This window comes from Xenia sp. Carnegie-2017, unplaced genomic scaffold (assembly GCF_021976095.1).
Source record: "Xenia sp. Carnegie-2017 unplaced genomic scaffold, XeniaSp_v1 HiC_scaffold_23, whole genome shotgun sequence".
Lineage (NCBI taxonomy): Eukaryota > Metazoa > Cnidaria > Anthozoa > Malacalcyonacea > Xeniidae > Xenia > Xenia sp. Carnegie-2017.
The window spans coordinates 10,845,509-10,871,447 of record NW_025813486.1 but is presented as its reverse complement, the minus strand read 5'-3'; the positions used below and the strand labels follow the sequence as shown (position 1 = coordinate 10,871,447).

General features: G+C 35.5%; 1 protein-coding gene across 2 annotated transcripts; it reads left to right on the top strand.

Annotated features, from left to right (window-relative positions):
* The first annotated feature begins 11,054 nt into the window (after positions 1–11,054).
* Positions 11,055–24,114, top strand: LOC124449801 (kelch-like protein 12). 2 transcript variants are annotated; one of them, XM_047000700.1, is made up of 9 exons: positions 11,055–11,189; positions 14,384–14,592; positions 15,546–15,804; positions 16,491–16,704; positions 18,663–18,767; positions 18,980–19,124; positions 19,754–20,123; positions 21,465–21,721; positions 23,292–24,114. In XM_047000700.1, exons 3-9 carry the CDS (start codon positions 15,558–15,560, stop codon positions 23,646–23,648), a joined length of 1,695 nt encoding a protein of 564 aa, XP_046856656.1. In that variant the 5' UTR covers positions 11,055–11,189; positions 14,384–14,592; positions 15,546–15,557; the 3' UTR covers positions 23,649–24,114. The 2 variants fall into 2 exon arrangements, with proteins under 2 accessions (XP_046856656.1, XP_046856655.1); XM_047000699.1 differs by lacking the exon at positions 14,384–14,592 and having other exon boundaries at positions 11,056–11,189.
* The last annotated feature ends 1,825 nt before the right edge of the window (positions 24,115–25,939 follow it).

Here is a 25,939-nt window from a genome sequence, read left to right as displayed (position 1 = left end):
TTTTGTGTTACCACTTGGATATGCTTTCCGAATAAAGTGGTAAACACAAGCAGGTAAAGGCCGAGTATTCTCCCATCCCATAGACCCACAAAACCATCGCATCAACCATCTGTATGCCACAGCTCTCAAGTACCTGAAGTAAATAAAAAGGTTGGACCAGGGGCGGATCTAGGATTTTTCAAACATCAGTCATAAAACATCGGAGGCGCTCCGCACCTGGGGGGGGTCTGAGGCAATCTCTCCTGAGAAATTTTGAATTTCAGAGCCTTAAAAATGCCATTTTCAGCGTTTCAGAGCATTACAAAATGTATTTTGTGGGCATCGTTTTTTCATAAATACAACACATTTTGGTTACGTTTTTCAAAAAAAATGAAGTGAACAATACTTGAATGTTTTGCCAAATATTTAGGCTCATTATATGCCAAATATATGGCTCATTAGCATGTCTAGGAACGTAAAATTTATTTTACAATAATGCTATATTCAAAAACAGATATAGCCTTTAAAATTTCTACCAAGTTGTCAGGCATAGACCCCTAGAGACCCCATTCAAATCTCTATGTAATGAGTTAAGTTAGAAATTTGGTACTACAAGTGACAGTTCATAGATATAGAAAAGCTCAGACTTCAAACCATGCAAGTTTATTGTAACCCTTTACCCATCTCCACATCAGTATTAGCAAATTCACCTTTTGAGGAAAAACTCAAAATTTTTTTCTGCCAAAGCTTAAGCAAAAATTATCAGAGTGAAAATTTGCAGATAAGGACAGCTGAATGCCATAAATGTTTATTAGGCATTTCACTTGACTATTATCTTCTTCAAGGTGTGCTATATAGCAATCACTAGTAGCATTGTATTATCAATTACAAACAGAATGTAACCAACATGTCTTTAATTATATAATTACATGAATGTTAAAATTGGTTCATGTGTTATGCTTACTGGTTATGATAAATATCATTTCATATGATCAAAGCTCGTTTAAATGTAAATCTGAAATAATTTAGTTTAGAAATTATAATGATCATCAGAAAAATTACCTAGTGATCATGAAAAATACTTTGCTGTTTTGCCAAATTTCAAGGTTTATCTGCATACATAGAAAGACATTTTTACTTTATAGAAAATGCTTTTCATACATCAATAGCCCTTTGGAATTTATGGCAAACAATCTGGTATGAGCCGTAGATTAACACACCTTTACATCTCTACATGAGGTGTTCAGTTAGAAAAGGGGACAATATGTGACATGGGACAATATTTCATGTATCTGAAATACTAAGGTTTAATACCATTCCAGTCAAATTGTCAAAAAAAAAGCTTCATGGATCAGAAGACTCAAAATCACAGGTTATAGTAAACAGCTTCTCATGTAATCAATGTTAGTTTTCTCAAATCTTAAACAATATGTAGTATAACTGTCTAATGATTGAATGATCAATGATCATAAACTGAAAAGCCCCAAACATTTGTTTATGATAAAGTAAATAACAGTATGGCGCCTTATGGCTACAGATTTTTTGGCCATTGAAATATATTTGCAGGAATGTAGGATTTCGCTGCCATATACGGTCACGATTCCCTAAGCACTAAAGAAATCATAGCTAAAAGTCCTTCGGCAACAACAATTTTAGAAGCATCTATCTGCTTACCATACGCCATATTAACATAAATCGCATCACACACTCGCATAAATTGACTTTGATATATTACATTCATGCATACACTTCAGTTGTCCTTTACTTACGATTTTGGATGTAAATTTCTGCTGATAAAACTCAAAACAATGTTGGCTTGCTTTTGAACATCAATGACTGAAATGTCGCTCGCGAGATCGTCTTTGCCAAGCATTTACAATTCATCCATAAATTTTTCGCCCTCTTGAAAAATTCCCAGTTTGGAAAGCAGCATTCATGTCAACATATGAATTTGTAAAGATTTCCATAAATTCCATCTGATTGTAGTTTAGTTTCTATCATGCTTTAGAAAATTATTATGAAACGATCAAACATTCAATTCAGACAGTGAGCTTGACTATGTTAGTTCAGTTGGCTATCAGTCGAAATAGGTCAAACCAATCACAGTAAGACAAAATTCAAATGAACCAATTGTAAGATAGCAATTGGACTCCTTATAGGTCCGGCCACCCTATTATCGGTCGAGATTATTCCAGACTGTCCACTGATCTGGCCATTGACCAATAAAATAGCGTTTCTGGCGTTCTTAGACTCCTTTATATGTCGAACCAGTCAAGCCACCCCGCTTATCAGTCGGTTATTCCAGGTCAATTGAAATTCAACTGATCTGGTTACCAAGGAGATATTCATTGGATTAGTCATTAGTTTTCAATAATAAATAAAGCTGGATTTTTATCACGAAGTAAATGCGATAATAAAGTAAGAATAATTAATGAATTTTTAACTAATATGAATAGGTAATTTTCGAGTTTCAAACATCAGTCGCGCGACGGATTTGACATACTCTAGATCCGCCCCTGGGTTGGACTAATTATTGTTGATGAAACAATGTTGATGATAACATTCTTTCTCATACAATTTACAATCTTACATATTTAATGATTGTGATGCTTGGCGGCGATAAGCACGTCCATTCCTATCTCTCAATAGTGGCCCGACGTTTTCAAGGACAGCCTCATGAACTAAAGGCCCAAATTTGGCATGCTGTGTTGTGCATGATATTTTCTCAATGCTGCCATCGAATGTCATTTTCTGCAAAGCTGGTCCTATTTCCTTACAGCATCTGTACTCTAATGCGCCTTCTAACAAATCGGTATGACAGCATTGACAATTACACCTGAAACGTGGGAGCATTGTGGTTTATAAAGTAACTTTATGTATATTACAAACAGGAGAAAACAACAACTTACCATTCACCGAGTGGAATTACGCCATCACTTCGTTGTTCTAAGGTCGCAAGGAGAATTCCATCGGGATCATCTGGAGTATGCACTTCATCACCATCTCCTGCGAGCGGTTCATCGTCATATGCGAAGTCGTTTAAATGCTCGACATAACCCACGGATTCCGAGCTCGAATCAGATACGCATTCAGACATCGAATTCGAATTATCTGAGCACTAATTTGAAGCCATACTTTCAGGACAACTTGTTTTTTAATATTTTATTGAAAATACTGTCATTATTTGTTTTTAACACAAGAAAAACGACAACAAAATCACCTCCTATAATATAATATTATATTGACGGAAACAGACGTGTTCAACTATCTACGTCACAAGTATCAATAAGGCGTCGTAAAAAATTCGCAAAAAGTACCCGACTTTGGAGGCAAAATTAAGGAACTTATATTTATCTGTTTAAGTCCAGCGACATGTCATAGTTCTTCAAATAATCCAAATTTTCAATTAAGCTAATAAAAAAGGGGGGCTAAAATTCGTGATATAACCCCTTTAACAATTTGAGAGCAAAATTCCTGCTCATTACGATCAACAAAGTTCTCTCAAGTATTACAGCGTTGCATCCTTTTATCATTCTCGCATCATACGCTTATCCTTTTCGTATCATATGCGTATCGTTCTCGTATCATACGCGTATCGTTCTCGTATCATACGCGTATCGTTCTCGTATCATACGCGTATCGTTCTCATATCATACGCGTTTCATATGCGTACCGTATGTTAACAAATACGCGAGCAGTGCCGTAGTTCTGTTTCTTTGGTGCTTGTTGGGGACAACTCTCTCATTACCACTCTCAGACTGCTAATGGTAGATGGTTTCAGTTTGACTGGTTGCAAGATTATTCCTGGTTATGTTACTAACACAAATTAGATGGTGTATTTTGTCTTCCTTGTGTTTTGTTTGGATACAGAATTCCAAATAAGCTTGGTTAGATCAAAAAGCTTTTTATTGAACCACTTAGATATTGGCCTGATTCTAAGGCAGCATTTAAACGCCATGAAAAAGCAGTATCGGGCTACATTATGACACGGAAGCTTTGTATAAGGATTTTCTTTCCCAATCTTCAGGTAAAATGAAAGCAATTGATGTGGTATTAGATTCTAATTTAAAAAATAAGATTTTAGCTTATCGTCGTCCTGCAGTTAAAACGGTCATTCTTTCGGATCAATTAAATCAGCCTCTACTTGGTCATCGGGATGATTCCAAATATCACCCTAAAATAGGTAAATACTCGTGTCCAGGTGTAGGAAATTTTGTGATGTTGCTTAACTACCGTGTTCGATCTGGCGATGTTACTCTAGGGGTTCACTTAAAAGGCCATCCTAATAATGCTTCCTATGTTTCCAAAACCACTCAAAATGAGTTAATAAGGTGCTGTAGACAATACATAATTGAACAACTTGTCTCTGAGGTTAAAAAAAGCAAGTATTATGCGATCATTGCTGATAAGACCTGGGACACTTCTCATAAAGAACAAATGTCACTTGTGTTTCGTTTTATTGATTCTGAGCTCAATATCAGAGAAAATTTCTTTCGTTTTATTCATTTCAGTGAATGTTTAGCTGAGAAGAATCTTGCCTCTGTCATTTTAAAATGCTTAAACGAGGATCTCTTCTTGGACATAAATGATTGTCGTGGACAAGGTTACGATGGTGCCGGTGCTGTTTCTGGCCACAAAACAGTCTTGTTGCACATATTAAGCGCTTAAACAAAAAAGCCAATTACACTCATTGCTATAGCCATGGACTTAACTTAAACATTTTTTCATCTAGCTCTGTTCAGTCTGTTAGAGATCTCTTGTAAAGAGTAAAAGAAGTCGCAAATTTTTTCAACTCTTCTGATACAAGGCTGCTTCTACAAGAATTCAATATCACCAAATATTGCATACACTCTTTAAAAAAAAGGTTAAAAAGTGCTAGCAAAACTAGGTGGGTGGAGCGCATTCAAAGTCTTGACACGCTTAAGGAGCTATTTTTTCCAATCGTTTTCACAATTGAGAAGATGTACTACGATCTTGAACGCAACAGCAATGTAGAAACATCCAGCAAAGCAGACCCTCTCTGTCACTTTCTAGCTAGTTTTGAGTTCATTGTTTGCCTCGTGATAACAAGATGCTTTTTCGACCTTACTCTTCCTGTTACCCAATTACTCCAATCTTCTAGTAACGATATTGCAGATAGTTTGCATTTGATTAGTTCTTTAAAAAACGTAGGTTATGCATACGTAATGATATCGATAACTATCATACTAGTTGGTACAAAATTGCTTTTAACTTAGCAGCGAAGGTCAATGTTGGAGAAGGTAAACCTCTTAATTGTCATCGTCAGATAAATTGCAGCAACATCCCTGCTGACTGCATTTCAGATTTTTATAAGAGATCTATCACGATTCTTGTAGTTGATCATTTAAATTTGGAGTTAGCCAGAAGATTCTCCAAATCTTCTACTAATGTTTACTATGGTTTATATCTAATTCCATCCAAATTAATTTCTTTTCTCTCTCATTCCAAGTCTGGATCCGCACGCTGGCAGGATAAGCTCACTTTATTTGCTACCATGTTTACTGATGATCTTCCAAATCCTATTGCTTTGGATGGGGAGCTTGAATTGTGGGAAACGTATTGGAAATCTAAGGAGCAAGATAGTCTTCCTGATATTATTAGTTTAACCCTAAAAGCCATTAACTTTCCTGGGTTTGAGAATATCAAAGTTTTGTTGAGAATTTTAGGAATCATTTCCGTAACCTCTTGTGAATGTGAGAGATCATTTTCAGCTTTAAAGAGACATCAAGAGTATAGTCAAATACTATGGTTGAGACTCGTTTAAATGGTTTATCGTTGCATTACATTCACAATGATGTAGAGTTGGATATTCGAAAAGTTATTGATTGGTTTGCAGTGGATAAAAGGAAGATTGAATTGGCTTTTAGCTGAAAGAGAAAACCTTTTTATTTCAATCCATTTCATTCCATTACATAAAACATTAACTTGTATCGAAAGCTATTGTTGCTTGAAAAAAAATCCGTACATCAGATGCTTCAATAAGCATAAGCGTTTTCTACTTTACTCGAAGTTTATTTCATATGAAGTATTGTACTGGAAAATCTATACTTTGTTTTGCTTAAAGATGTAGATTTTTTTCTTCTACTGTTGCAAGATCTGTGTAATACATTCCGCGTTTGTCATGGACTTAAGGAATGTTTCGTGTTTTGATGGTGTGTCTTTAGTAATAATCAGCATGCTCACAACTGCTTATTATCGTGGCTCATCATAAAGAATTTGTTTAAGTTGGGTTTGCAAAAACCTGGCCGTAAATGTCGGATGCAACAGTGAAAATAAAGTGCATTCATCAAATGCATCCTAGTCATGCTGATGAGCTCTGATATTGAGCGAAACGGCTTCAGTTCCTTATCTTAAGCTATTTTCTTGAAAAACTCCTTTTCAGGGGGGTTGCATGCCCCCTGATGCCCCTAGGCAGCGAACGCCTCCGGCCATTTTGATTGACAAGAAAAAATCCTGGATCCGCCCTGGTTGAGTAACAAATAAAGGGATATTTATTTACTTTACGCTATAAACCTGAAAAAATAGGTTTTTTAAACGAATTTCAAAGCGATAGCTATTTAAATTCTTGAAAAGAGGAAAGCAAAGAAGAAATAATATCATAACACGACCCTGGGTTGATTCAACCGTTGGCTTTTGAGCCAATTGAAGATACAGATTCTGAGGAAGATGTCATGGCCGTCAATAGTGCATCATCGCACTCACGTTTTAAAAGTACCACTAGCAGACTTGAAGAAAAACACTGGCACTTTTTGAAGCTCTTTCTAATGAGTCATTATTTTATTTGTTATTTGTATAATTTGACCAAGTACTTTTGAAAGCATCATATCAAATTGTATAATGTGGCTTAAACATTAAGAATCGCTTTTCACCCAAATTTGATAATATAATACTTAGATGTCTCAGTAGCAATTGCTAAACCATGGATAGATAAGAATTCATATGCTGTAAAAAAATTATATAATGTGTTAAAATGCGATAAGAAGTTGATGAAGGATTGTGACAGCGTCAAGTGCATATTTCCTGTTGTTGTGGTGAAGATAAATGGGACACTGGCCCCGGGAACTCTTTGCCTCAGCTCAATTAATCAATCATCTTAACATCAAACAATGTGACATTACAAATCAAAAGATCGATATGCTTCTCACATCACGCAACGCAAAAGTAGAGTTTTATGACGTAGTAATTAATTTCAACCATGACGGAATGTACGAGGTGGTCATGGGACTGAGCAAAGTTGACAAAATTGTGCTGCTGTTCGTTTTATCCCTGGGTACGAAAGGCTGATAAAGCGTTATCAACATCTTGATTCAGTGGTTATGGACGAGAAAGATACAAAACTTCAACTGCCAATTCACGTCGTCCTCGGAAACGGTGAATATGCACGAAGTAAAAGTGCAACCAAACCCCTCATCGACAAGGAAGGTGAATCGGTTGCAGCAAAGACAAAATTGAGATGGATGATTCTCAGTCCTGGAATTGAGCTAGAAAAAACGAACATGCTCCTGTCCCAAACATCACAAATTGACTTTGATAAATTATGTGTCTTGACGTCCTAGTGCTAAACGATCAACAACAGTTTTATGAAGATTTTTAAGAACAACTTCACCGAAGCCAAGAAGGATCGTACGAAACAAGTTTACCCTGGAAATCAAATCACCACCTCTACCAACAAACGCAATGGGGAGTTGTTGTCGTTTGGAAAAATTGATGAAAGGGCTAAAAGGAAGCGATTCGTATTAAGACTCTGATGACGTCACTCTACAACAGTATGAGAACAGGGCGATTGAAAAAGCACCAAAAAAGGTGATTGGAAGGAGTTCTATATACTGCACAAAGCAGTGGTGAATAACGCAGCTGAGACAACTAAGCTGCGAATTGTGTACGATGCTTCGTCCAGCAAATAACGAATTTCACCTTCTCTGAATGACTGCCTCAATCCGAGCCCCTGCCTGCAAAATCTTTTCTGGTCCATTCTCGTTAGATCACGATTCTCTCCCGTTCTACCCACTGGTTACCTGGAAAAGGCGTTTCTCCAAGTGAGGATTAGACAGACCGAGCGAAATGCACTTAGATTTCACTAGAAAGCACTTGGAAGCAACGACGTGTCCACGTATCTGCTCACGAGGGCGCTGTTTGGTCTGAAATGTTCTTCTTTTATACTCAATGGTGATTTAATGGAACATGTAAAGTCTTGGGAAGGAAAAACCCAAACCTTGCGGAAAACATATGTTAAAATCAGTACATTCACGATGTAATGATAGGTGGAATGACTGTTTCAGAAATTAATGGAAAGAGGAGTCAATCTATAGAGATCTTTGAAGACGCTACTTTCAAGCTGCACAAATGGCATTCGAATGACACCGTGCTAGAAACTCTAACAAAAGCTGAAGACGAAGACATGATGTCAACGAAACCGGACCAACAAAATGGGAAGTCACTCGCTAAACTATTGGGACTTCAAAGGAACAAAGATAAAGACACTCTAAGAGAGCAAATGATAATCGAAGAAACCGTCTGGTCGCGAAGACTTGCATTATCACAGCTTGCAAAAATATACAACCCTCTTGATTGGGTATCACCAAGGACAATGATGGGCAATACCATTTTTTGAGAAATGTGAATGGTGAATTGGCCAATGTCATAAGGAAACGCTGGGATGATTGGTGTTTGGGACTTCCATCTAGTTACGAATTTAACTGACTTTTAGCTCCGCATACACAAACTGTGTTTGCTGTCACTCTTCACGCCTTTGGTAATACGAGCAAAGTCGGGATGTCAGCAGCAGCATTTGCAGGTGATGAGAAGGATGGAGTAACGCAAGCTATGGTATGTGCAAAGTCCATGTTGGCAAAACGGAATCTGTCGATATCTCGCTTGGAATTGGTTGATGGACACATGGCCGTTAACTTGCTACCAAATGTAAAGTGTGCGATAGGTGAGGAGTTTTAACATCTGTCCGTTGCTGGTTGGATTCTACATTAGCACTTTACTAAATCAACCGTTGTGGAGAGTATCGCCAATTTGTTGCAAACAGTGTTGCGAAAAGTCACGCTCGTGTGAAATGGCATTATGTACACACTGAACAGAATCCGGAAGACATCCGGAAGAAACGAACAACGAGAAACGGTCCCGAATGGCTGAATTATCCTTTAAAGTGGCCACCACAACGAGTAAAGTAACGTACAATTGAAGCTGAGGAGGAGATTAAGCCTAAGAAAAGTGTACACGTATTGCCTACATCAGCTTCAACCGAGAGCGACAACAGTTTCACACATTTATTAAAAAAATTTAACCTCTAAAAGGTCATGACAATATGTATGTGAATACTCATGTTCAAAGAAAAATGTAGCGGTTCTACGGAAGGCAAAAGAAGGGTCCTTTAGCGACAAGTGAAGTCAAGAAAAGTGAAGTTAGGTGGATCAAGAAACACAAAACGGTGCAAAAGAAAATCCTGAGTTTAAAGGAAATTGTTTGGAGCTTCGTTCGACTTCATGGACGTGTGGTCCTTGTATGTCGTGGTCAGACCAAGGGAGATTATCCAGTGTTTCTACAACGCAATGCTATGTTCACTGAAAGGAAGTCGAACTCGCACATCTCAGCACACTTCATTACGGTATGGCTATGACTGTGGCTAAGCTGCAAGAGCGATTTTGGGCACCAAGGCTGCGAAGACTAGTAAAGCAAGTACTGCCCAATTGCTAAGGTTGTGTAAGATTCAGAGTCAAATCGTATGTAAAACTACCACCAGGAAACCTTCCAATGACGAAAACTTAAGGCACAACTCCGTGTCAAGTCGTTGGGGTAGACTTTGCAGGTCCAATCCGTTATCGGACAAAGGCAAAGGTGGAGAAGAAAGCGTACCCAGTACTTTGCGGATGCAGATTAACGTGAGCTGTATATATCGAACTCTTAGGATCTATAAAACTGACCGAATTCATTCCCAACCTGAGAAGGTTTATTGCAAGACGGGGTTGACCTAATATCATCTATTCTGATAACGCAAAGACGTTCAAGGCTGCAGACAGTTGGTTGATGGAGGTAAGAAGAGACGAGAAATTTAATGCATTTCAGGCGGACAAAGAGATTGAGTGGAGGCTTAATCTCAGTCGTACTCCATATTGAGGAGGATAGTTGGAACATATCGACGTTGAAATTTAAAGAATTGGAAGAAATTGTCCTAGACGTGGAAGTTTCTCTCAAAGATCACCTTCACACGTACTTTGAGGATGACATCCAACTTCCTATCTTACTCTGTCTCTTCATTTTTAGATGCTAATCCCACTGGGTTGCCTGAAAACGACACTCTATACTTAGAAGATGTTGATGACGTGTGGAAAAGAGCGCAATTCCTTTAAAAGTGCAAGGAAACCATGTAGAAACGTTGGTCAAAGGAATACGTATGAGGTCTACGTGAACGTCTTGAACAACAAATCGGTAAGCAGACATCTTATCTCAATGTTGGTGACGGTGCTATCATTCAGGATGAAGCAAAAAGAAAGAAACGCTTGGAAACTTGAAGTACTGGAAGGAGTCGTAAAAGGAAGAGACGTTGTAATACGAGGAGCAGAAATTCGTACGACTGACGGAAACTTTGAACGTGCTATTCAACAAATTTACCCACTGTAGTTGTCTTGCGACGAGAAGAAGTGGAAACCAAACCCAAAGGCTGCAACGTTTATTCCACGACCGACAAAGGGATGCAGAGGTAGCAGCAAAGATACGACTTAAGAAAGATGCTGAGGAGGAACACTGAACGATTAGCTGAGTAGACATTCCATTAATTTTATTTTAATCTTATATTTACTTTTTTTTTGGAGAAGAACAGTTATTTTTCACTGCAAAATCAATTCCTTTTGGACATATGTTTCAATTCTGAGTTATATGGTGAGTGTGTCCGAAACTGTTTCGGACATCACTCGTCATTAGTTAGTAGCATACACGAAATAACAGTAATGACGTCAAGAGTGAAAGAAGCGAGTGTAATACACGTAAGCGTGTAATACACGTAAGCTTTCGTGGAATAATTGTAAAATCCTTAGCAACGTTTCTGTATCCTGTTCACGGGTTTATTATGTAAAATTTTTGTTATTTAAATAAATTTCTTGGTATTTCTCGAGTACATAACTTCGTCAGACGTCAGTCGTACAGAAGAAGAATAGGTGTATATTAAGGACTATAAAGTTGTGAAGGTAAGAAATGTTTGTGTTAACGTCTCTTCGCCTTACATTAGTTTGCAAATGCGGAAGTAAGTGTAAGATTTCAACAATGAAATACGTTTCAGTCCATCATTTCATTCTATCAAATTTTTGTATATTTGCGACCGCATGGTCTTGTTGATTAGGCGTATAAATTGTTCATATAAGAACCACTTTGAGAATCTTACTTTAAGATCTTTATTTTTTGTCTCCTAATGCAATTTAGTTTAAAGTGAGGATACTTCAACTTGTTATGATTTAGAAATAGTTGTAATACAGCACCACATATGACAAACAGCTCGTTCAAATAAGTAAAACTGGTAATTCAGTTATTCAGAAATTATGCTTGCTTCAAAGACTATTGTGCACAGCCACGAATTTTATAGACATATAGGACAAAAATTTTGTTTTCAAAATAACAACATCATTCGTAAGATTTCTTTGTATGAACAGTTTCCTGTTTGTGTCTTAATCTTTCTTGTTTTCTAAATTTTACCAAAGGTGCTTTTGTGTTAACTGCGTCTTCGTACAAAATAACGAAAAAGTAACTAATTTATTTGAGGTATATATTTCTTCAAAAACATAAACGTCGTTCCATGAGCAAAGTGAACATTTGTAACACAATACGACCTAACATTATTGATATAATTTATCACGACACACATTTCTTTGTCTGTTATAACCACTGATCTGATAATAGACTGGATATAGCTTCTACAGGTATCAAAAGGGAAGCCTAATTATATATGCAAAATCCACTTCCGGGTACCACGGCGAGATACAAATTACTATAAAAATGTATGGCGGATAACGTTTACAAACATGGATTTTCGAATATTTAAGACCTTTCACGACTCCTTACTAACCTCAAGTATTAGTCATGGATAAAACAGGTTATGCGAATCGATTTGACATCAAAATGATTCCTATAGCTGTAAAATATCGACGTCAGTGTTGATTTAAAAGTTGTACATGCGAGAATGTATTTTGTCCCATCGTTGCCAATGCAAGATAGTTCACTGCTCGCTTTCCAATTTCTGAGGCATTTATGATCTAGTATACGTTTCAGTTCTTTAGAAATGAGGTGAGTTACTTTTTTTTATCATTCTTTCTTTATGTTGAGATATTGTTGACATTTTATTTTTGCTGTAACTTCATTTTTTCATGAGCAAAGTACGACTGATGCTTAAACAAGACAAGTTTATTTAGTTTCTTTCGCACTTTATCTTTAGTTTCTATTTCTGTAATTGTTTTTCTCAAATGGTATACTTGTACCTTGCTGTAACATTTATATATGGTCTTAATGAGTAAATATGATTTTCATGAACAGTAGTATTCAACATGTCTGCGTCGAGACCTTGAATGTGGTCCTCAAATCTATTCCATTTAATACGGACACAGCAATACCATCAGGAATTCCTTTCCCTTGCAGTAAATTTCCATTTGTAGCTGCCAACATTTTCTGAAAGCACCTCTCTGTTTCATTGCATATTACTATAACACTTGCTGTTGGCTTAAACAAATTACCCCTGTCTTTTAAAGTCAAGAAAGCAGACTCATTTTTATGATTTCTTGAACCGACTGCTTCATGACAAACAGGATAGTTTATTTTCTTTTGCACCATCTGGGCAATATAGCCAGCCATGTACGATACTACTGCCTTTTTACATTCAGTAAATTTCATTTTCCTCTTCTAAGTGCTAAGCAAATTCCAGAAGGTCATAGTTAGTATGAATGTAATATTAATGCCTTAAATATTTTTCCAAAAAGATTAAAATTATTCTTAAGATATGAATGTAGTTAGGGATGGCTTAAATATGAATTGCAGTCGACATTAGAATCCTTTTCAGCAATAGTTTGATCATCAGTCTCGAGTCTTGTAGTAATAAGAAAGACAAGAGCTTTATTCCACTTGTGAAGTGTGACTTTAATAATCGAACAGTTGAACAATTTACAGCTGTAGACAATAAACTGTTGCTGAGAAGCAGTATTCATGGCTGTAAAGGAATTAGCACAAGACAATGTGAAACTGATATACTGCATACAATTGGATACACTTATAATTATAATCTGTGGACACAGTCTTATGTTGCTGTTAATAATTTAAATCTGCTAAGAGACAAACCAAAACCAAGATGATTATAAAGATTAAACAATGCACCCAGCTTTTGCACTCTTAAAGGGCCTGCAAATTCATACCTGGCTGGCTACATTACCTTGATGTTTCAAAAGCAGTTTACTAAAGTGTCCTAATGTGTGTAGAACGCATCTGTGGGATTCTAATGTCTATGAAAATCATACTTCTTTAAATAATTAAGCGCAAAGTGCGAGTATACCATTTGAGAAAAACAACTACAGAAATGGAAACTAAAGATAAAGTGCGAAAGAAACTAAATAGACTTGTCTTGTTTAAGCATCAGTAGTACTTTGCTCATCAAAAAATGAAGTTTCAGCAAAAATAAAATGTCAACAATCTCTCAACATAAAGAAAGAATGATAAAAAAAGTAACTCACCTCATTTCTAAAGAACTGAAACGTATACTAGATCATAAATGCCTCAGAAATTGGAAAGCGAGCAGTGAACTATCTTGCATTGGCAACGATGGGACAAAATACATTCTCGCATGTACAACTTTTAAATCAACACTGACGTCGATATTTTACAGCTATAGGAATCATTTTGATGTCAAATCGATTCGCATAACCTGTTTTATCCATGACTAATACTTGAGGTTAGTAAGGAGTCGTGAAAGGTCTTAAATATTCGAAAATCCATGTTTGTAAACGTTATCCGCCATACATTTTTATAGTAATTTGTATCTCGCCGTGGTACCCGGAAGTGGATTTTGCATATATAATTAGGCTTCCCTTTTGATACCTGTAGAAGCTATATCCAGTCTATTATCAGATCAGTGGTTATAACACGCAAAGTATAACTAGCGCGTTCGTTATTTATCATGAAAGAGACTGTATAAACCATTGATGTTTATCAAAGGTGTTAACCACACTTTATGTTTCATAGAACGATGTAATAAAACGAAACTTCAAAATATATTTGATGCTTATGTATTACTTTGCCTAATGATGCTGATGTGAAATTGACTTTCTCTGTTTTGGGCTTATGTTTCTTTGCAGTTTGCATCTTCTCAATTTTATATCCCGTTTAAAATATTTAATTGTTGCTTTAGATTGTGTCTTAATCATCAGCTAATCCAACATGAATCGTTCATTTGCAAAAATTTTGCCTGTCAAACATTTGAAAATCAACAATTCTCAGAAATATTCGACTACTGTAGTGAAGTACAAGATACTTGGAAGCTATCTTTGTCGCCAATTCATTTAGGCACATTAACTTGCAGTGCTAGGAATAAGGACGGTGTATTCACTAAACTGAAATGTAAGCAAGTAAATTTTGTATGTCTGCTGTGTTTTGTGACCTCTTAGCATTATCGAGCAAATAGATTTTACTACAGTTGTTTGTGATGCCGCATTTGATTTAGGACAATCAAACAATTTGTGATATGTACAATTTATATTGCATCCAAAATGCGACTCTCGTTCATTCGCTATATGATTTACTTTTGTGTCTATTTACGGCTTTTAATGTTTAAAATGAAATACTCCAACATGCAATAAACTGTGTCATTGAACAAAAAAGAGAAAAACGTAATTTTTGTTTTCTTTTCTATTACCTTAAAATAATTTTTTCTATTACAAATACAAATGATTTCTCGTAGTTTGGGGTTACACATTCATTATACTTTTTTATAAAAAACATTGGATTTCAAAGACAATTAAAACGGCATCCATGCAGATATAAATATTTCCCATCCCGCAATTATCGAGGTGGCTATATAAGGGAATGACTACATGAGTAGCCGGGATTCAGGAAAGCGTTAAATGATTTTGACAAATGGAAACGATTCAATACTTATCATCAGATAAATCATCTCAAGCAATTTCACAATGTTCTGATTCAATAACTACGCAAAACATTTTAAATTAAAACAAACACTTTGCCCTAATTTGAGAATTACAACCGGAATAATGTGTTGCGCTTTGCAAACAGTTGTAATCTTTAACCTTGGCCTCTAAGTATTGGCCTCTTTCATTCCCTTGAAATCATCGGGCTAGCTCGTTATCCGGGCCAGCTTGCCACCATATAATCAGGCACTAACTTGCCAAGCTAGTCGTTACATTTATTTGACTTGTGCAAAACTATTATTTGAATCGAATTTTATCGACCCTCTACATTTTTAGACGGTTTTAAAGACTCTTATCTTGTGCGCGGTTAGTATCTACTGTCTTAACTATTACATATATCTCACTTACGTTATAATTACGTTTCAGATATCCGCCAGCATGAGTGATGCAGTAAAAGATTTGGGGGCCGTTCCAAACGAAGCTTTGCGGTTTGCGTTCTCTAAAGCCGGCTTTTCACTTGCAGTTAGTTGCAAGGAAGCTGTTATTCCACCTTTGGGGAGGACTTTTGTATCTATCTACGGCATTTACAAGCTTAGTAAAATCTTTCAACCTGCTATAATGTATATACTTCAAAAAATATTCAATAAAGACTCCAGTGAAAATTCATCGAATGGTCCTAGTAATGGTAAGCAGAACCATCGATTACAAACTTCTTTAAGCTTACAAAGGTTATGAAAATTTGGCCAATGTGTTAATAAGTTCAGCAAATGTTCATGTTTCCTATAATGTAAGCTCATACGTGTACATATACATAATTGTTCCTGAAAAAATATTTCAAAGGAAAAATCAGAAAATAATCTGAGGTTTCGAAGCCCGGCGCTCTCGTACACATTGATCGAATTTGCTAAAACTTTGTTAGCTTGAATAACATGTGCTATATTTTAACTTTATTTTTTACAATTGATTTTTAATTGTGTTCACGTTGTATCAGAAGACAACTTTTGTGGTATTTGCAATGCAATAAGTCAGATGTGCTAATGGAAGTTGAACAACATATTTTAATATTTTGTCGTCATGACAAATTTCAACGTAGCCTTAAAAGCGTATTTCTATGCCCGATGTATTTTAGTCAATACAAACAACTATGTATTCGACGTATATGTTTTTTTAGAAAATGAAAGTTTTACTCTAACAAAATTATATCTATGGCACAAACAAATTTATATAACTGTGTCATATAGTCATTTTTTAAAGTCGATTTCAACCGTTTATTTCATAATCAACTGGCTTATACCGTTAATTTCAACATACACTTTCACAAGCCACGAAAAGCGGTTGTTTTTACACTGAATGTCATTATTTATGCTATAGAAGTCAGTAATGTGCGAGAAGGCTCCTTTGCGTTTGATCTTTCCTGCTTCACTGAAGACCAATTCAAGGAAGTTTGGGAAGATTATCAATCAGGAGGACTACTGCAACGATTTCAAGATGAGTTTGAAGCACATGACATTAAAGTAGAAGGCTTACAAGTTGAGATCAAAAATTTAAAGGAAGTGAAGGAAAAAATGGAGATCATATACTGTAGGTTAGACACAACTTTTCTCGTAAAAGATATTTTCTATTTCCCTCTGTCATATTCGTGCGCAACTGCGTATACAAATGGATACAATACTACATGAAGTGTAAATCAAGTTTTAACTAAATATTTTTGTTAAATGAAGATATGATCTTCGCACTTTGCTTGACAATTTAAGCAATCGTCTCAGGACCTGAAAAAATCAGGTGACTCAACGGGATTCGAACCCATGACCTCTGCGGTGCCGGTGCAGTGCTCTGACCAACTGAGCTATGAAGTCACACAGTGGTGAGCAGGTCAATATTGTTGGGCTCATGTTCATGGGTTCATGGGTTCGAATCCCGTTGAGTCACCTGATTTTTTCAGGTCCTGAGACGATTGCTTAAATTGTCCAGCAAAGTGCGAAGATCATATCTTCATTTAACTTCAAATACCGCACTGCATAAAACATTCATACGACATTCCTTTCACGAGAAAACATGAGCCCAACAATATTGACCTGCTCACCACTGTGTGACTTCATAGCTCAGTTGGTCAGAGCACTGCACCGGCACCGCAGAGATCATGGGTTCGAATCCCGTTGAGTCACCTGATTGTTTCAGGTCCTGAGACGATTGTTTAAATTGTCCAGCAAAGTGCGAAGATCATATCTTCATTTAACTTCAAATACCGCACTGCATAAAACATTCATAAAGATTTTTGATTGACTAACTTTATTTGTGGCAGCTTTCTTAGAAAAAAAAAGTATGCATCAACGATTTTTTGGGGTGTTTTTTTTTCATGATATATGTTTGTCAAATGTATAATATGTTATAAGTTTTTTACGAATTACTTCCTAAAAGTGAAAGAGAAAATTGAAATATTTAAGCAAAGTACATGCATGCGTTTTAATCATATCAGGTATTCAATCTTTTAACTTGGTCTACTCGAGTCAAGGTTTTGTTGTATTTGCGTGTCATATTGTATATCAAGCTGATCAATTCATTAGATATTTTGTAAACATGATTTGGCATATAATTTAGCATTATATTTAGTGACATTCATAGTCAAAGCGTTCAATAAAACCGGAAACAACATAAATTAATTAGCTATGTATTCCTTTGCTCGGTTTTTTTTGACACCTTGTATATCCTCCTCTAGCTTTAGTTAAAGTTTTGTATCATTTACACGTGTTGTCTATTGAGTTGATTTAGTTAATATATCCTTTGCAATAATCCTCCCGAGCGAACATTACTAGATAAATTCTGAGCAGTTCTTTTGTATACTGTCTGGGATGTCAAAAGACAGAGGTTTGTTTTCTTTCTCGATAAAGACAGCAACCTTGGTTACTAGGACCTTATGTAAACGTTAACCATTATCTAGTTAACCAACGTCAACTTTGGCGTTAATCATTAATTCATAATTTCTACTATCATTGAGATAAAAGTATAAAAGATCTATTCTTGCTCTTATGCCTTGGTTTTTGATATCAGTTACGTGACTTAACATTATAAAGGTACGCGAGTCCTATATAGAGCCATAAATTGGCAATCCTACAATCTAAACTTGCGTAAGGCAAAACGGTCTGTACCCCAATTTGTTTTTGATTATGGTCATTAAGATTCATTAACATGTGTATGTGCTTTTATGTTAATAAAAGCTAGCTTCAGAACTTTTGGCACTCTCACAAAAGAAAATTATTATTCGCCGAAAAAATATTTATGATGCATGTTCAATATTTGCGCAATAAGTCACCACACCCCGAGCTCGTTACTTAAGCACGCTGATACAAATGACATGATAGTAAGCAGAAAGCACTTGTGTGTATTGAGAGTATAGAGTAACGTTAAAGTTTTCTTGTTCTCTTGATAATGGTTAAGGATATCGCAATTATAAATTAATTGAAGTAACAAAAACAAGCTAGATATATTCAATTCATTTAATTAATTTTTTTGAAAGATTTACTTTTACTTTCAACATTACTTTAGATCTCGTAACACGAAATCAGAAAACCCGTCTTGTGGAATGCAGCAAGATGAATCTGAGGCAGAACTCGTTAAAATATCAAGGAGACGGGATGATACTAAAAAAGAGTAAGCCAAAAGCTTTTGTGTACGTTGGAATTTCAACAGTCACAAAAGCATCAGAATAGAGTGTGTATGTTTGCTGGGATTAAGTATAACGTAATAGTTTTCATGTTCTCTTTGTAATGATTAAGTTTATCAGAATAATAAATCAACGAGTAATAAAAGACATAATTTTTCATTAAATATTTTTTTAAAGAAAATATTAAATATAAATTTAGAGTTTCTAACACGAGATCAGAAAGCCCCTTTTGTGGAATACGGGAATCTGAGGCTGAACTCGTTAAAATGTCAAGAAAACTGGATAATATTGAAGAAAATCAGCTCGAGATAAAGAGTATAATTCGCGAGATACGACAAAACGTTGTTAGTATATATAGCTTTATACACGTTGTTATTTCTTATTTTAAGCAGGATGACCTTGCAGCTTATGCATTTCGCTTGAAAGATTATTGCAACTCAAACTGACATTAAATCCTTGCTATTAAATCTTGCAACCACCTTGTTATTGTGCAACAGTTGAAATGTTGGCGTTGTTTTCCTTAAGCATCAAGAAAGATATTTTGAATGAAATGAGTTCAGCAAGGACTAATATCCGTAAAAATTTCTTCGTGTAGTTCAAACATGCACTAAAGTGCTTAATTTGCAAAATTTTTCAGACAAAAAGCTGTATGTTAGACACTACATCTTCATATTGTAGCATCCCTATGATGTTCAAACTCATTGCGGCAATTAAAGTGTTTTTAAAAGCAAGCATTGCTGATATGTTTTTATGAGAAAGATATAAAAATTCATTCAGTAGTGCTGTTTGTTAGACGTTTTACTTCTAATGAAAAAAATTTTAGATTTTCTTTTACTGAAAAATCTGTATGGAATTAGGACTTCAAGCAAGCTACTCTACTTGGTATATTAATCTCCTCGATAAGACAATGAAAACCAATGATTCGACTTAAATGATTTCTTCACTAAAACGCTGTTATTATATATTGACTTAGGTATCGACACCTGCCAGACTATCTCGATCTGAAAGTTTTGGCCTTAATTACGATATCATCGTTTGGGGTGGCCGAGGTACCGACGAGTCAGATATAAATGTGGTTGAAAAATTATCACTAAACGAGAGTGGCGCCACGTGGGAGATTTTGCCAAAACTAAAAAGTGCTACGTACCACAGTACGGCTGTCGTGATTGATTCAATCATTTACGTCATTGGAGGCTCAGACATTATTGAATATCTGGACTATAATGGTAAATCTCAGGAGTGGAAGATGTCGAACGTTAAGTTGCCTTTTGCAGTTAACCGCCAGACAACAGTTATGCATAATGGGAAAATTATCCTGATTGGTGGATATAATAAAGATGAAGGTAATGTAGGTTTTTTTTCAAGCTTGTTGTAAAACCTGCCTAAAATTTTAATATTTCCATAGCACTTGCACGTGATCGCTTAATGCCGTAGTGAAATCCTATATCAAATATTTAACATAGCTTTGGCATGAAAATAAATGTTAATATATAACTCTCATATTATAAGGCGTGTGTTCACGTGCTAGGATTCTGATTAATCACGAAGGCAACATCTTAAGTAAGGAATACAAAATAGAACAGATTCCAAGGACAGACCTTTCGTTTTCTTTGTATTCAAAAAGAAGTAATTAAGGACAGATTTGGTCATATTTTGTCTTTATGACCACTCATTGTTGATTTCCTTACCTTATAAAATTCTCCATCTTGCAATCTATTTGTTTAATATGTTTATTTTCTTTTACATCCACAGCTTGTGACATCCAACCTTTTTCTACAGAAATCTGGTCTTAATTGCAGACTTTAAAGTGAATTTATGGTTAAAGCTATTGAAAAAGACAATGCAGTGAAATATTCTTGAGGGAGTGGGGGAGGAGGGTGTTATATTGCTGTCAAACGGGTTTTCTTTAAAGTGCCTGTATCATATTTTTGCAATTTACCTGTGTAGATAGTTCAGAAGATAAAAACATATTGTCAATATATTTTAGAATTCGAAAATTTGAACTTCGTGCCTTTTTTTAGAGCTCAAATTGGTGATTATTTGCCTGACTATAACATTAAAAAAACTATTGCTACACCTGAAGTCATATCGGGAATACGCTTCAGTAACTTAAAAACACTTTATTTTACGCATAACTTCTTCAAAAGCACAGCTTTATTGTCGCGTTAAACACGTTGATGGTATCTTGTGTCGTGAATGTTCAAAAACATCCAATTTTAAACAAAATACAACAGACGAATTCCCCATGTCACATCAAAATGGCCATTAGTTACCAGTATTTTTATATATAGGCGGTCAAACAGTGAAAATGGTCAATTTTTCAACTTGGAGCGTAAAAAGATCCAGCAAAATCATATTTTATAATTAAACATATTACAAAGTTTTCAAAGTAACTTAAACTATCTAAATGGCAGGAATGCAAAAACATGATACAGGCTCCTAAACTGTGGAAAATATGGGAAATAAGAACCCATGGGGAAGATTCGTCAATAACATTAAAAAATTATTCTGCTTAAATGAACATAAGACTTCGGGTAACCATATGAGCAGGAAAAATAAAACTTACGCTTTTTCATTTAAAATCTTTAGGGTTTTGTTCGATCCTTGCACAAGAGTTTTATCATGATTTTGTAAGGAGATAAGTATCATCAGCTCCAAAATATTTCTTTTCTTTTTCATTTAAGAAACATTTTCTAAAGAAATTATGGAAATATCTCTGTCTGAACCTTACCAATGTAAACCACTCTGTGACTTACCCAAGGCAATTGGCAATCATGGTTCAGAAAAGGTTGACGACAAGGTTTTTATTTTTGGTGGGAAAGATGAAAAAAAAACCTATGATGACGTCGTACTATTTGATCTTGCCACAAACAAATGTGAGATCATCTCAAAATTGAAGCGTCCATTACGATCCATGGGCACTGTTCGCTGTGAACACAAAGTAATTTTTAATTTTTTTGTTTTATATTTCACGATGGGTCATTGTAAGTTATAGAAGTTTAACCTTTAGTGAATTTTTAGCCTTGAAGGCATACTAAGCTAGTAAAAAAGGTGAATCCCACAGATTTTTAAAATTAAAATGTTTAAAAAGCCCTTTTGAGGATTTGTGGACGTATAGCACATTTTTGCAGTGGTAAAGAAAGCTCAAATTTTGTACCATTCAAACTCTTTTTAAATTAAAATATTTTCTTTAAATTTTTTTTCTCAGGAGTTTAAGAACAAAGTAATTATATTATATGACAAAAAATGGTTAATTTGGCCACTGTTTTCTTAACAAGCTCTAAAGCCTCTAGCACATGAAAACGATCTCCTGAGCAAAAAGTTGCTTGTGCTCGTAAGCTTAACTGACAACTCGTTCTTCGAATATGGATTTTGCTCAGTTGTAGCTGCAGCTCATGCAACTTTCTCTTATTTCCCTTACATATCAAGCAGGTTTAATATTTTTGGCCCAACAAGCCAAAAATCTAATCAATTGTGCAAAGTGATTATCGCTAGTACATGCTATAGCAAACTTGTCCGCTTATGTTCAAACTATTCTTGTTTGTTCGATGTATGATCCTTAGGCATTAAAAATTGAGTCGAAGACTAATTGAATATGTAAAAATCGTAAAGCAATTAAAGGGAAAAAGCACGAAAATCGTTTTAATGAAATTATTTGTTGCCTTAGAAACCACATTTTAGTCTCATTACATCATGACCTCTTCTTGTATATATGAATTTCAATTAGTAATAGCATGGGGGCTCGTTCGTCACGTCGATTGTCGCCAAAATTTTGCTGTTTGGTCTTGTGATAAAAGAACACGTTGCTACTCGTTACATATTTTGTTAGCCATTATAATTTGAAAAGAAATCAACATATGTTAGAGTTGAATATATTATGAAAACTCATCACCCTCCCCAATTGGCGCTCTAATTTCACCCCTGTTAATTATTATTGCTATTCACTATGTAAGTAATGTTTGCTGTGACTGGCAAAGTACCTGCAGATAATTCTCGATATCTACAATTATGACGTCATATCTACTGACGATAGTTTCTACACTTATTGACGCCATTAACAGCCGGTTTGGAAAAAACATAAAGTATTAGCGATGTTTATCTCAGTTTTTAAGCACGATAAGCAAAAACGTTTAAGAAAAAGCATAAGAAAAACATTAAAAAAGCGGCGAAACTAGTTTTGAACATATTTACAGCATATTAAAGGAGAAAGACTTGAAAAAACCGTTTTTAGCGACAAATCAACGAAGTCTTGAAAATGTTTTACATTTATAAGTTTTAATAATATTTCAGTTAGTCGAGGTGAATAATAAAACAAATATTGAATCCGTTTTTCGCATGATATCAAGAATTATTCAGATCTCGGTCAATGTTATCCGCCTCAGTTTTGCTTTAGCAGATAACGTTGACGTCGGTCTGAATAATCCTTGATATCATGCTCAAACTCATCAATATTTGCTTATTATAATATGCTATTAGATTGCTAACGGATTATAATTTTTGTAATATTTTAGATCATGCTTATTGGTGGTAAAAATGAGAATGGTTTTTCGCATGAAGTCTTTGAATTTGACATTAAAACGAACGTGATTACTTCGTTACCTCGCCTTAATAACGCAAGACGTGGATGCGCAGCAGTCGCAAACGGTGATGAGATCATTGTTATGGGGGGATTGGGTCGTAAAGGACCAACCAGATCCGTCAAGTCATACAACCTAAAAGAGAAAATCTGGCGACCAATGTCATCTTTGAAGAAAGCTCGTGGTCATACAGTTGCCGTGATTTGTACAACGCCAAATTCTAAGAATGCACGTCGGTCATCAGATTCTATAGACTTAGGATGTGCTCAATTGGAGAATAGTTTAACATAATCATTAATGACATGTTTACAAGGATGTCATGAACTTTTTTACATCCGAATTCTTTCTTATACGCACAGCTACTTGCTCTCATTTTCAATTATTTCCTTTCTATAAATCATTAGTTGAATTTGTATCGTACATTGTAGTAATCATAATTCCTTCTAGACAGGTTGAACTATAACTATAAATTACAACTATACTCAAAATGGTAATAGAAAATAAATTCAATCAACTGGCATTGTAAAAACCTTAAAAACACACTAGACAACTATATTTTACCCTGATCCTCAATCACGGTAAACCTAACCCTTACGCCTAACGCTGTAACTAACTTGTTTTCACGTAAAGAATGTGAAGGACTTCTCCGGTAAAAAAAATTCTCATGATAAAGAATAGTCAATATTTTTAAATATCTGAAGATTGATAAAAGTTTAGGCATTGACAGTACTGGTAAAAGAAACATGTTAAAAAACTACATAATGCTTACTGTTTCTGTGGTTCTTACTGTAATTTTTACTTTTAAATGAATTTCTACTTGATTTCCTTCCAAACCTGTGTCATTACCAGAGAGTTTAGCTGGATCTGGGACTAGACATGATTTGGATTCAGAGCAAACAAAGATAAATTGCATCAATGCTAGAGAAGTCCTTGGCCTCATATTTCAAACGTTGCCCTAAAAACATGGACTATGAAAAACCTGACCTCAGGTCTAAACTCAATAGCCAACCCAAAATCAGGTACAACTACAAAGCTGAGAACAACATCGCTTGATAAAATTAACACACAAGCTAACGATATGGTAAAAGCTGTAGAATGAAAGCACAACCGGCTAGATACTAAGAAAAAAGTGGAGTAAGTACACTTTAATTATTATGTGTGAATTATGTTTCTCAATCTTGTCCATTTGTCAGCAGGTATCAAGTCAAATATGTTTGGATTAAAAAATTGCTGCATATTTTTTACTTCTTAGAGATTTATTAATCTAAAGCAATTATCATGAATCGAGAATATTTATATCTATTTATTTCCAAATGATTTATCTAGTTGTCAAATGGCTCAAGCAATCACATCATAAAATATATTTTAAAGGTGTGCTCAAAATATTAAGAAGTCTAGTTAATCTGGGCTAGTATTACTCTTGTTTACACCAACTGTACTGAAATCTTATGCCTAATTAATAACATGGATTTAAGGTAAGCCCCCCATTTTCTGGAACTTAATGAGGTGCAATAAGAAATGAAAAATACTGAAAGTAGAAGAGACAAGATTAAATAAGGCTTGTAAAAGAAGCATAAAAACAAAACTTGATAAGCGCACTTTAACCATTAAGTGGTTATTTACTCATAGCTGGATCTGTTGTATCAAAGCAATTAAAGTCAAAATGCAATTCTTCTTTAGTGTCCCGTTAAAGATATTTTTATGCTAGATATCAACTATATCGACCTGCTCTCATGGGTTCATGAGACAATTGCTTAATTGTCCAGCAAAGTGCGAAGATCATATCTCCATTTAATTTCAAACACCGCACTGCATATAACATTCTTTCATATGACACTTCTTTCACGGGAAAACATGAGCCCAACAAATTGACCTGTTCTCCACTGTGTGACTTCATATCTCAGTTGGTTACAGCACTGTACTGGCGACGCAGAGGTCGTGGGTTCGAATCCCGTTGAGTGTACGTGATTTTTTCAGGTTCATGAGACAATTGCTTAAATTGCCCAGCAAAGTGCGAAGATCATATCTCCATTTAATCACTTATTCATGTTGGAGGAAAGATTTGGAAAAGGACAAGAGAAATTTTGTTAGAAAAACATCCACAAAGTACTGTCCCAAATATGGAAACATTTATAAAACAGGCGGAAGTTGATAAAATTTGTTATGATCCTATAATTTTTGATCAAATTACCGGAGTAGCAATAAAAGTAGCTGCAAACAACACACACGGGGCAGCTGGTCCATCAGGAGTAGACGCATATGCCTGGAGGCGTTTTTGCTCCTCATTCAAAGAGGCATCAATTGACCTGTGTAATGCACTTGCAGGGGTTGTCCGTCGTCTATGTACTTCATCTGTCAGTCCCGATGGTTTGTCAGCTTTTGTAGCATGTCGGTTAATACCGCTAGATAAGAATCCTGGAATACGTCCGATAGGTGTTGCTGAAGTTCCACGGCGGATTGTAGCAAATGTGATTCTTGAAGTGGTTGGGAAAGATGTCCAGTAAGCAGCAGGGCCTTTGCAAGCATGTGCAGGTCATGAAGCAGGATGTGAAGCGGCAATCCATGCAATGAATGAGATCATG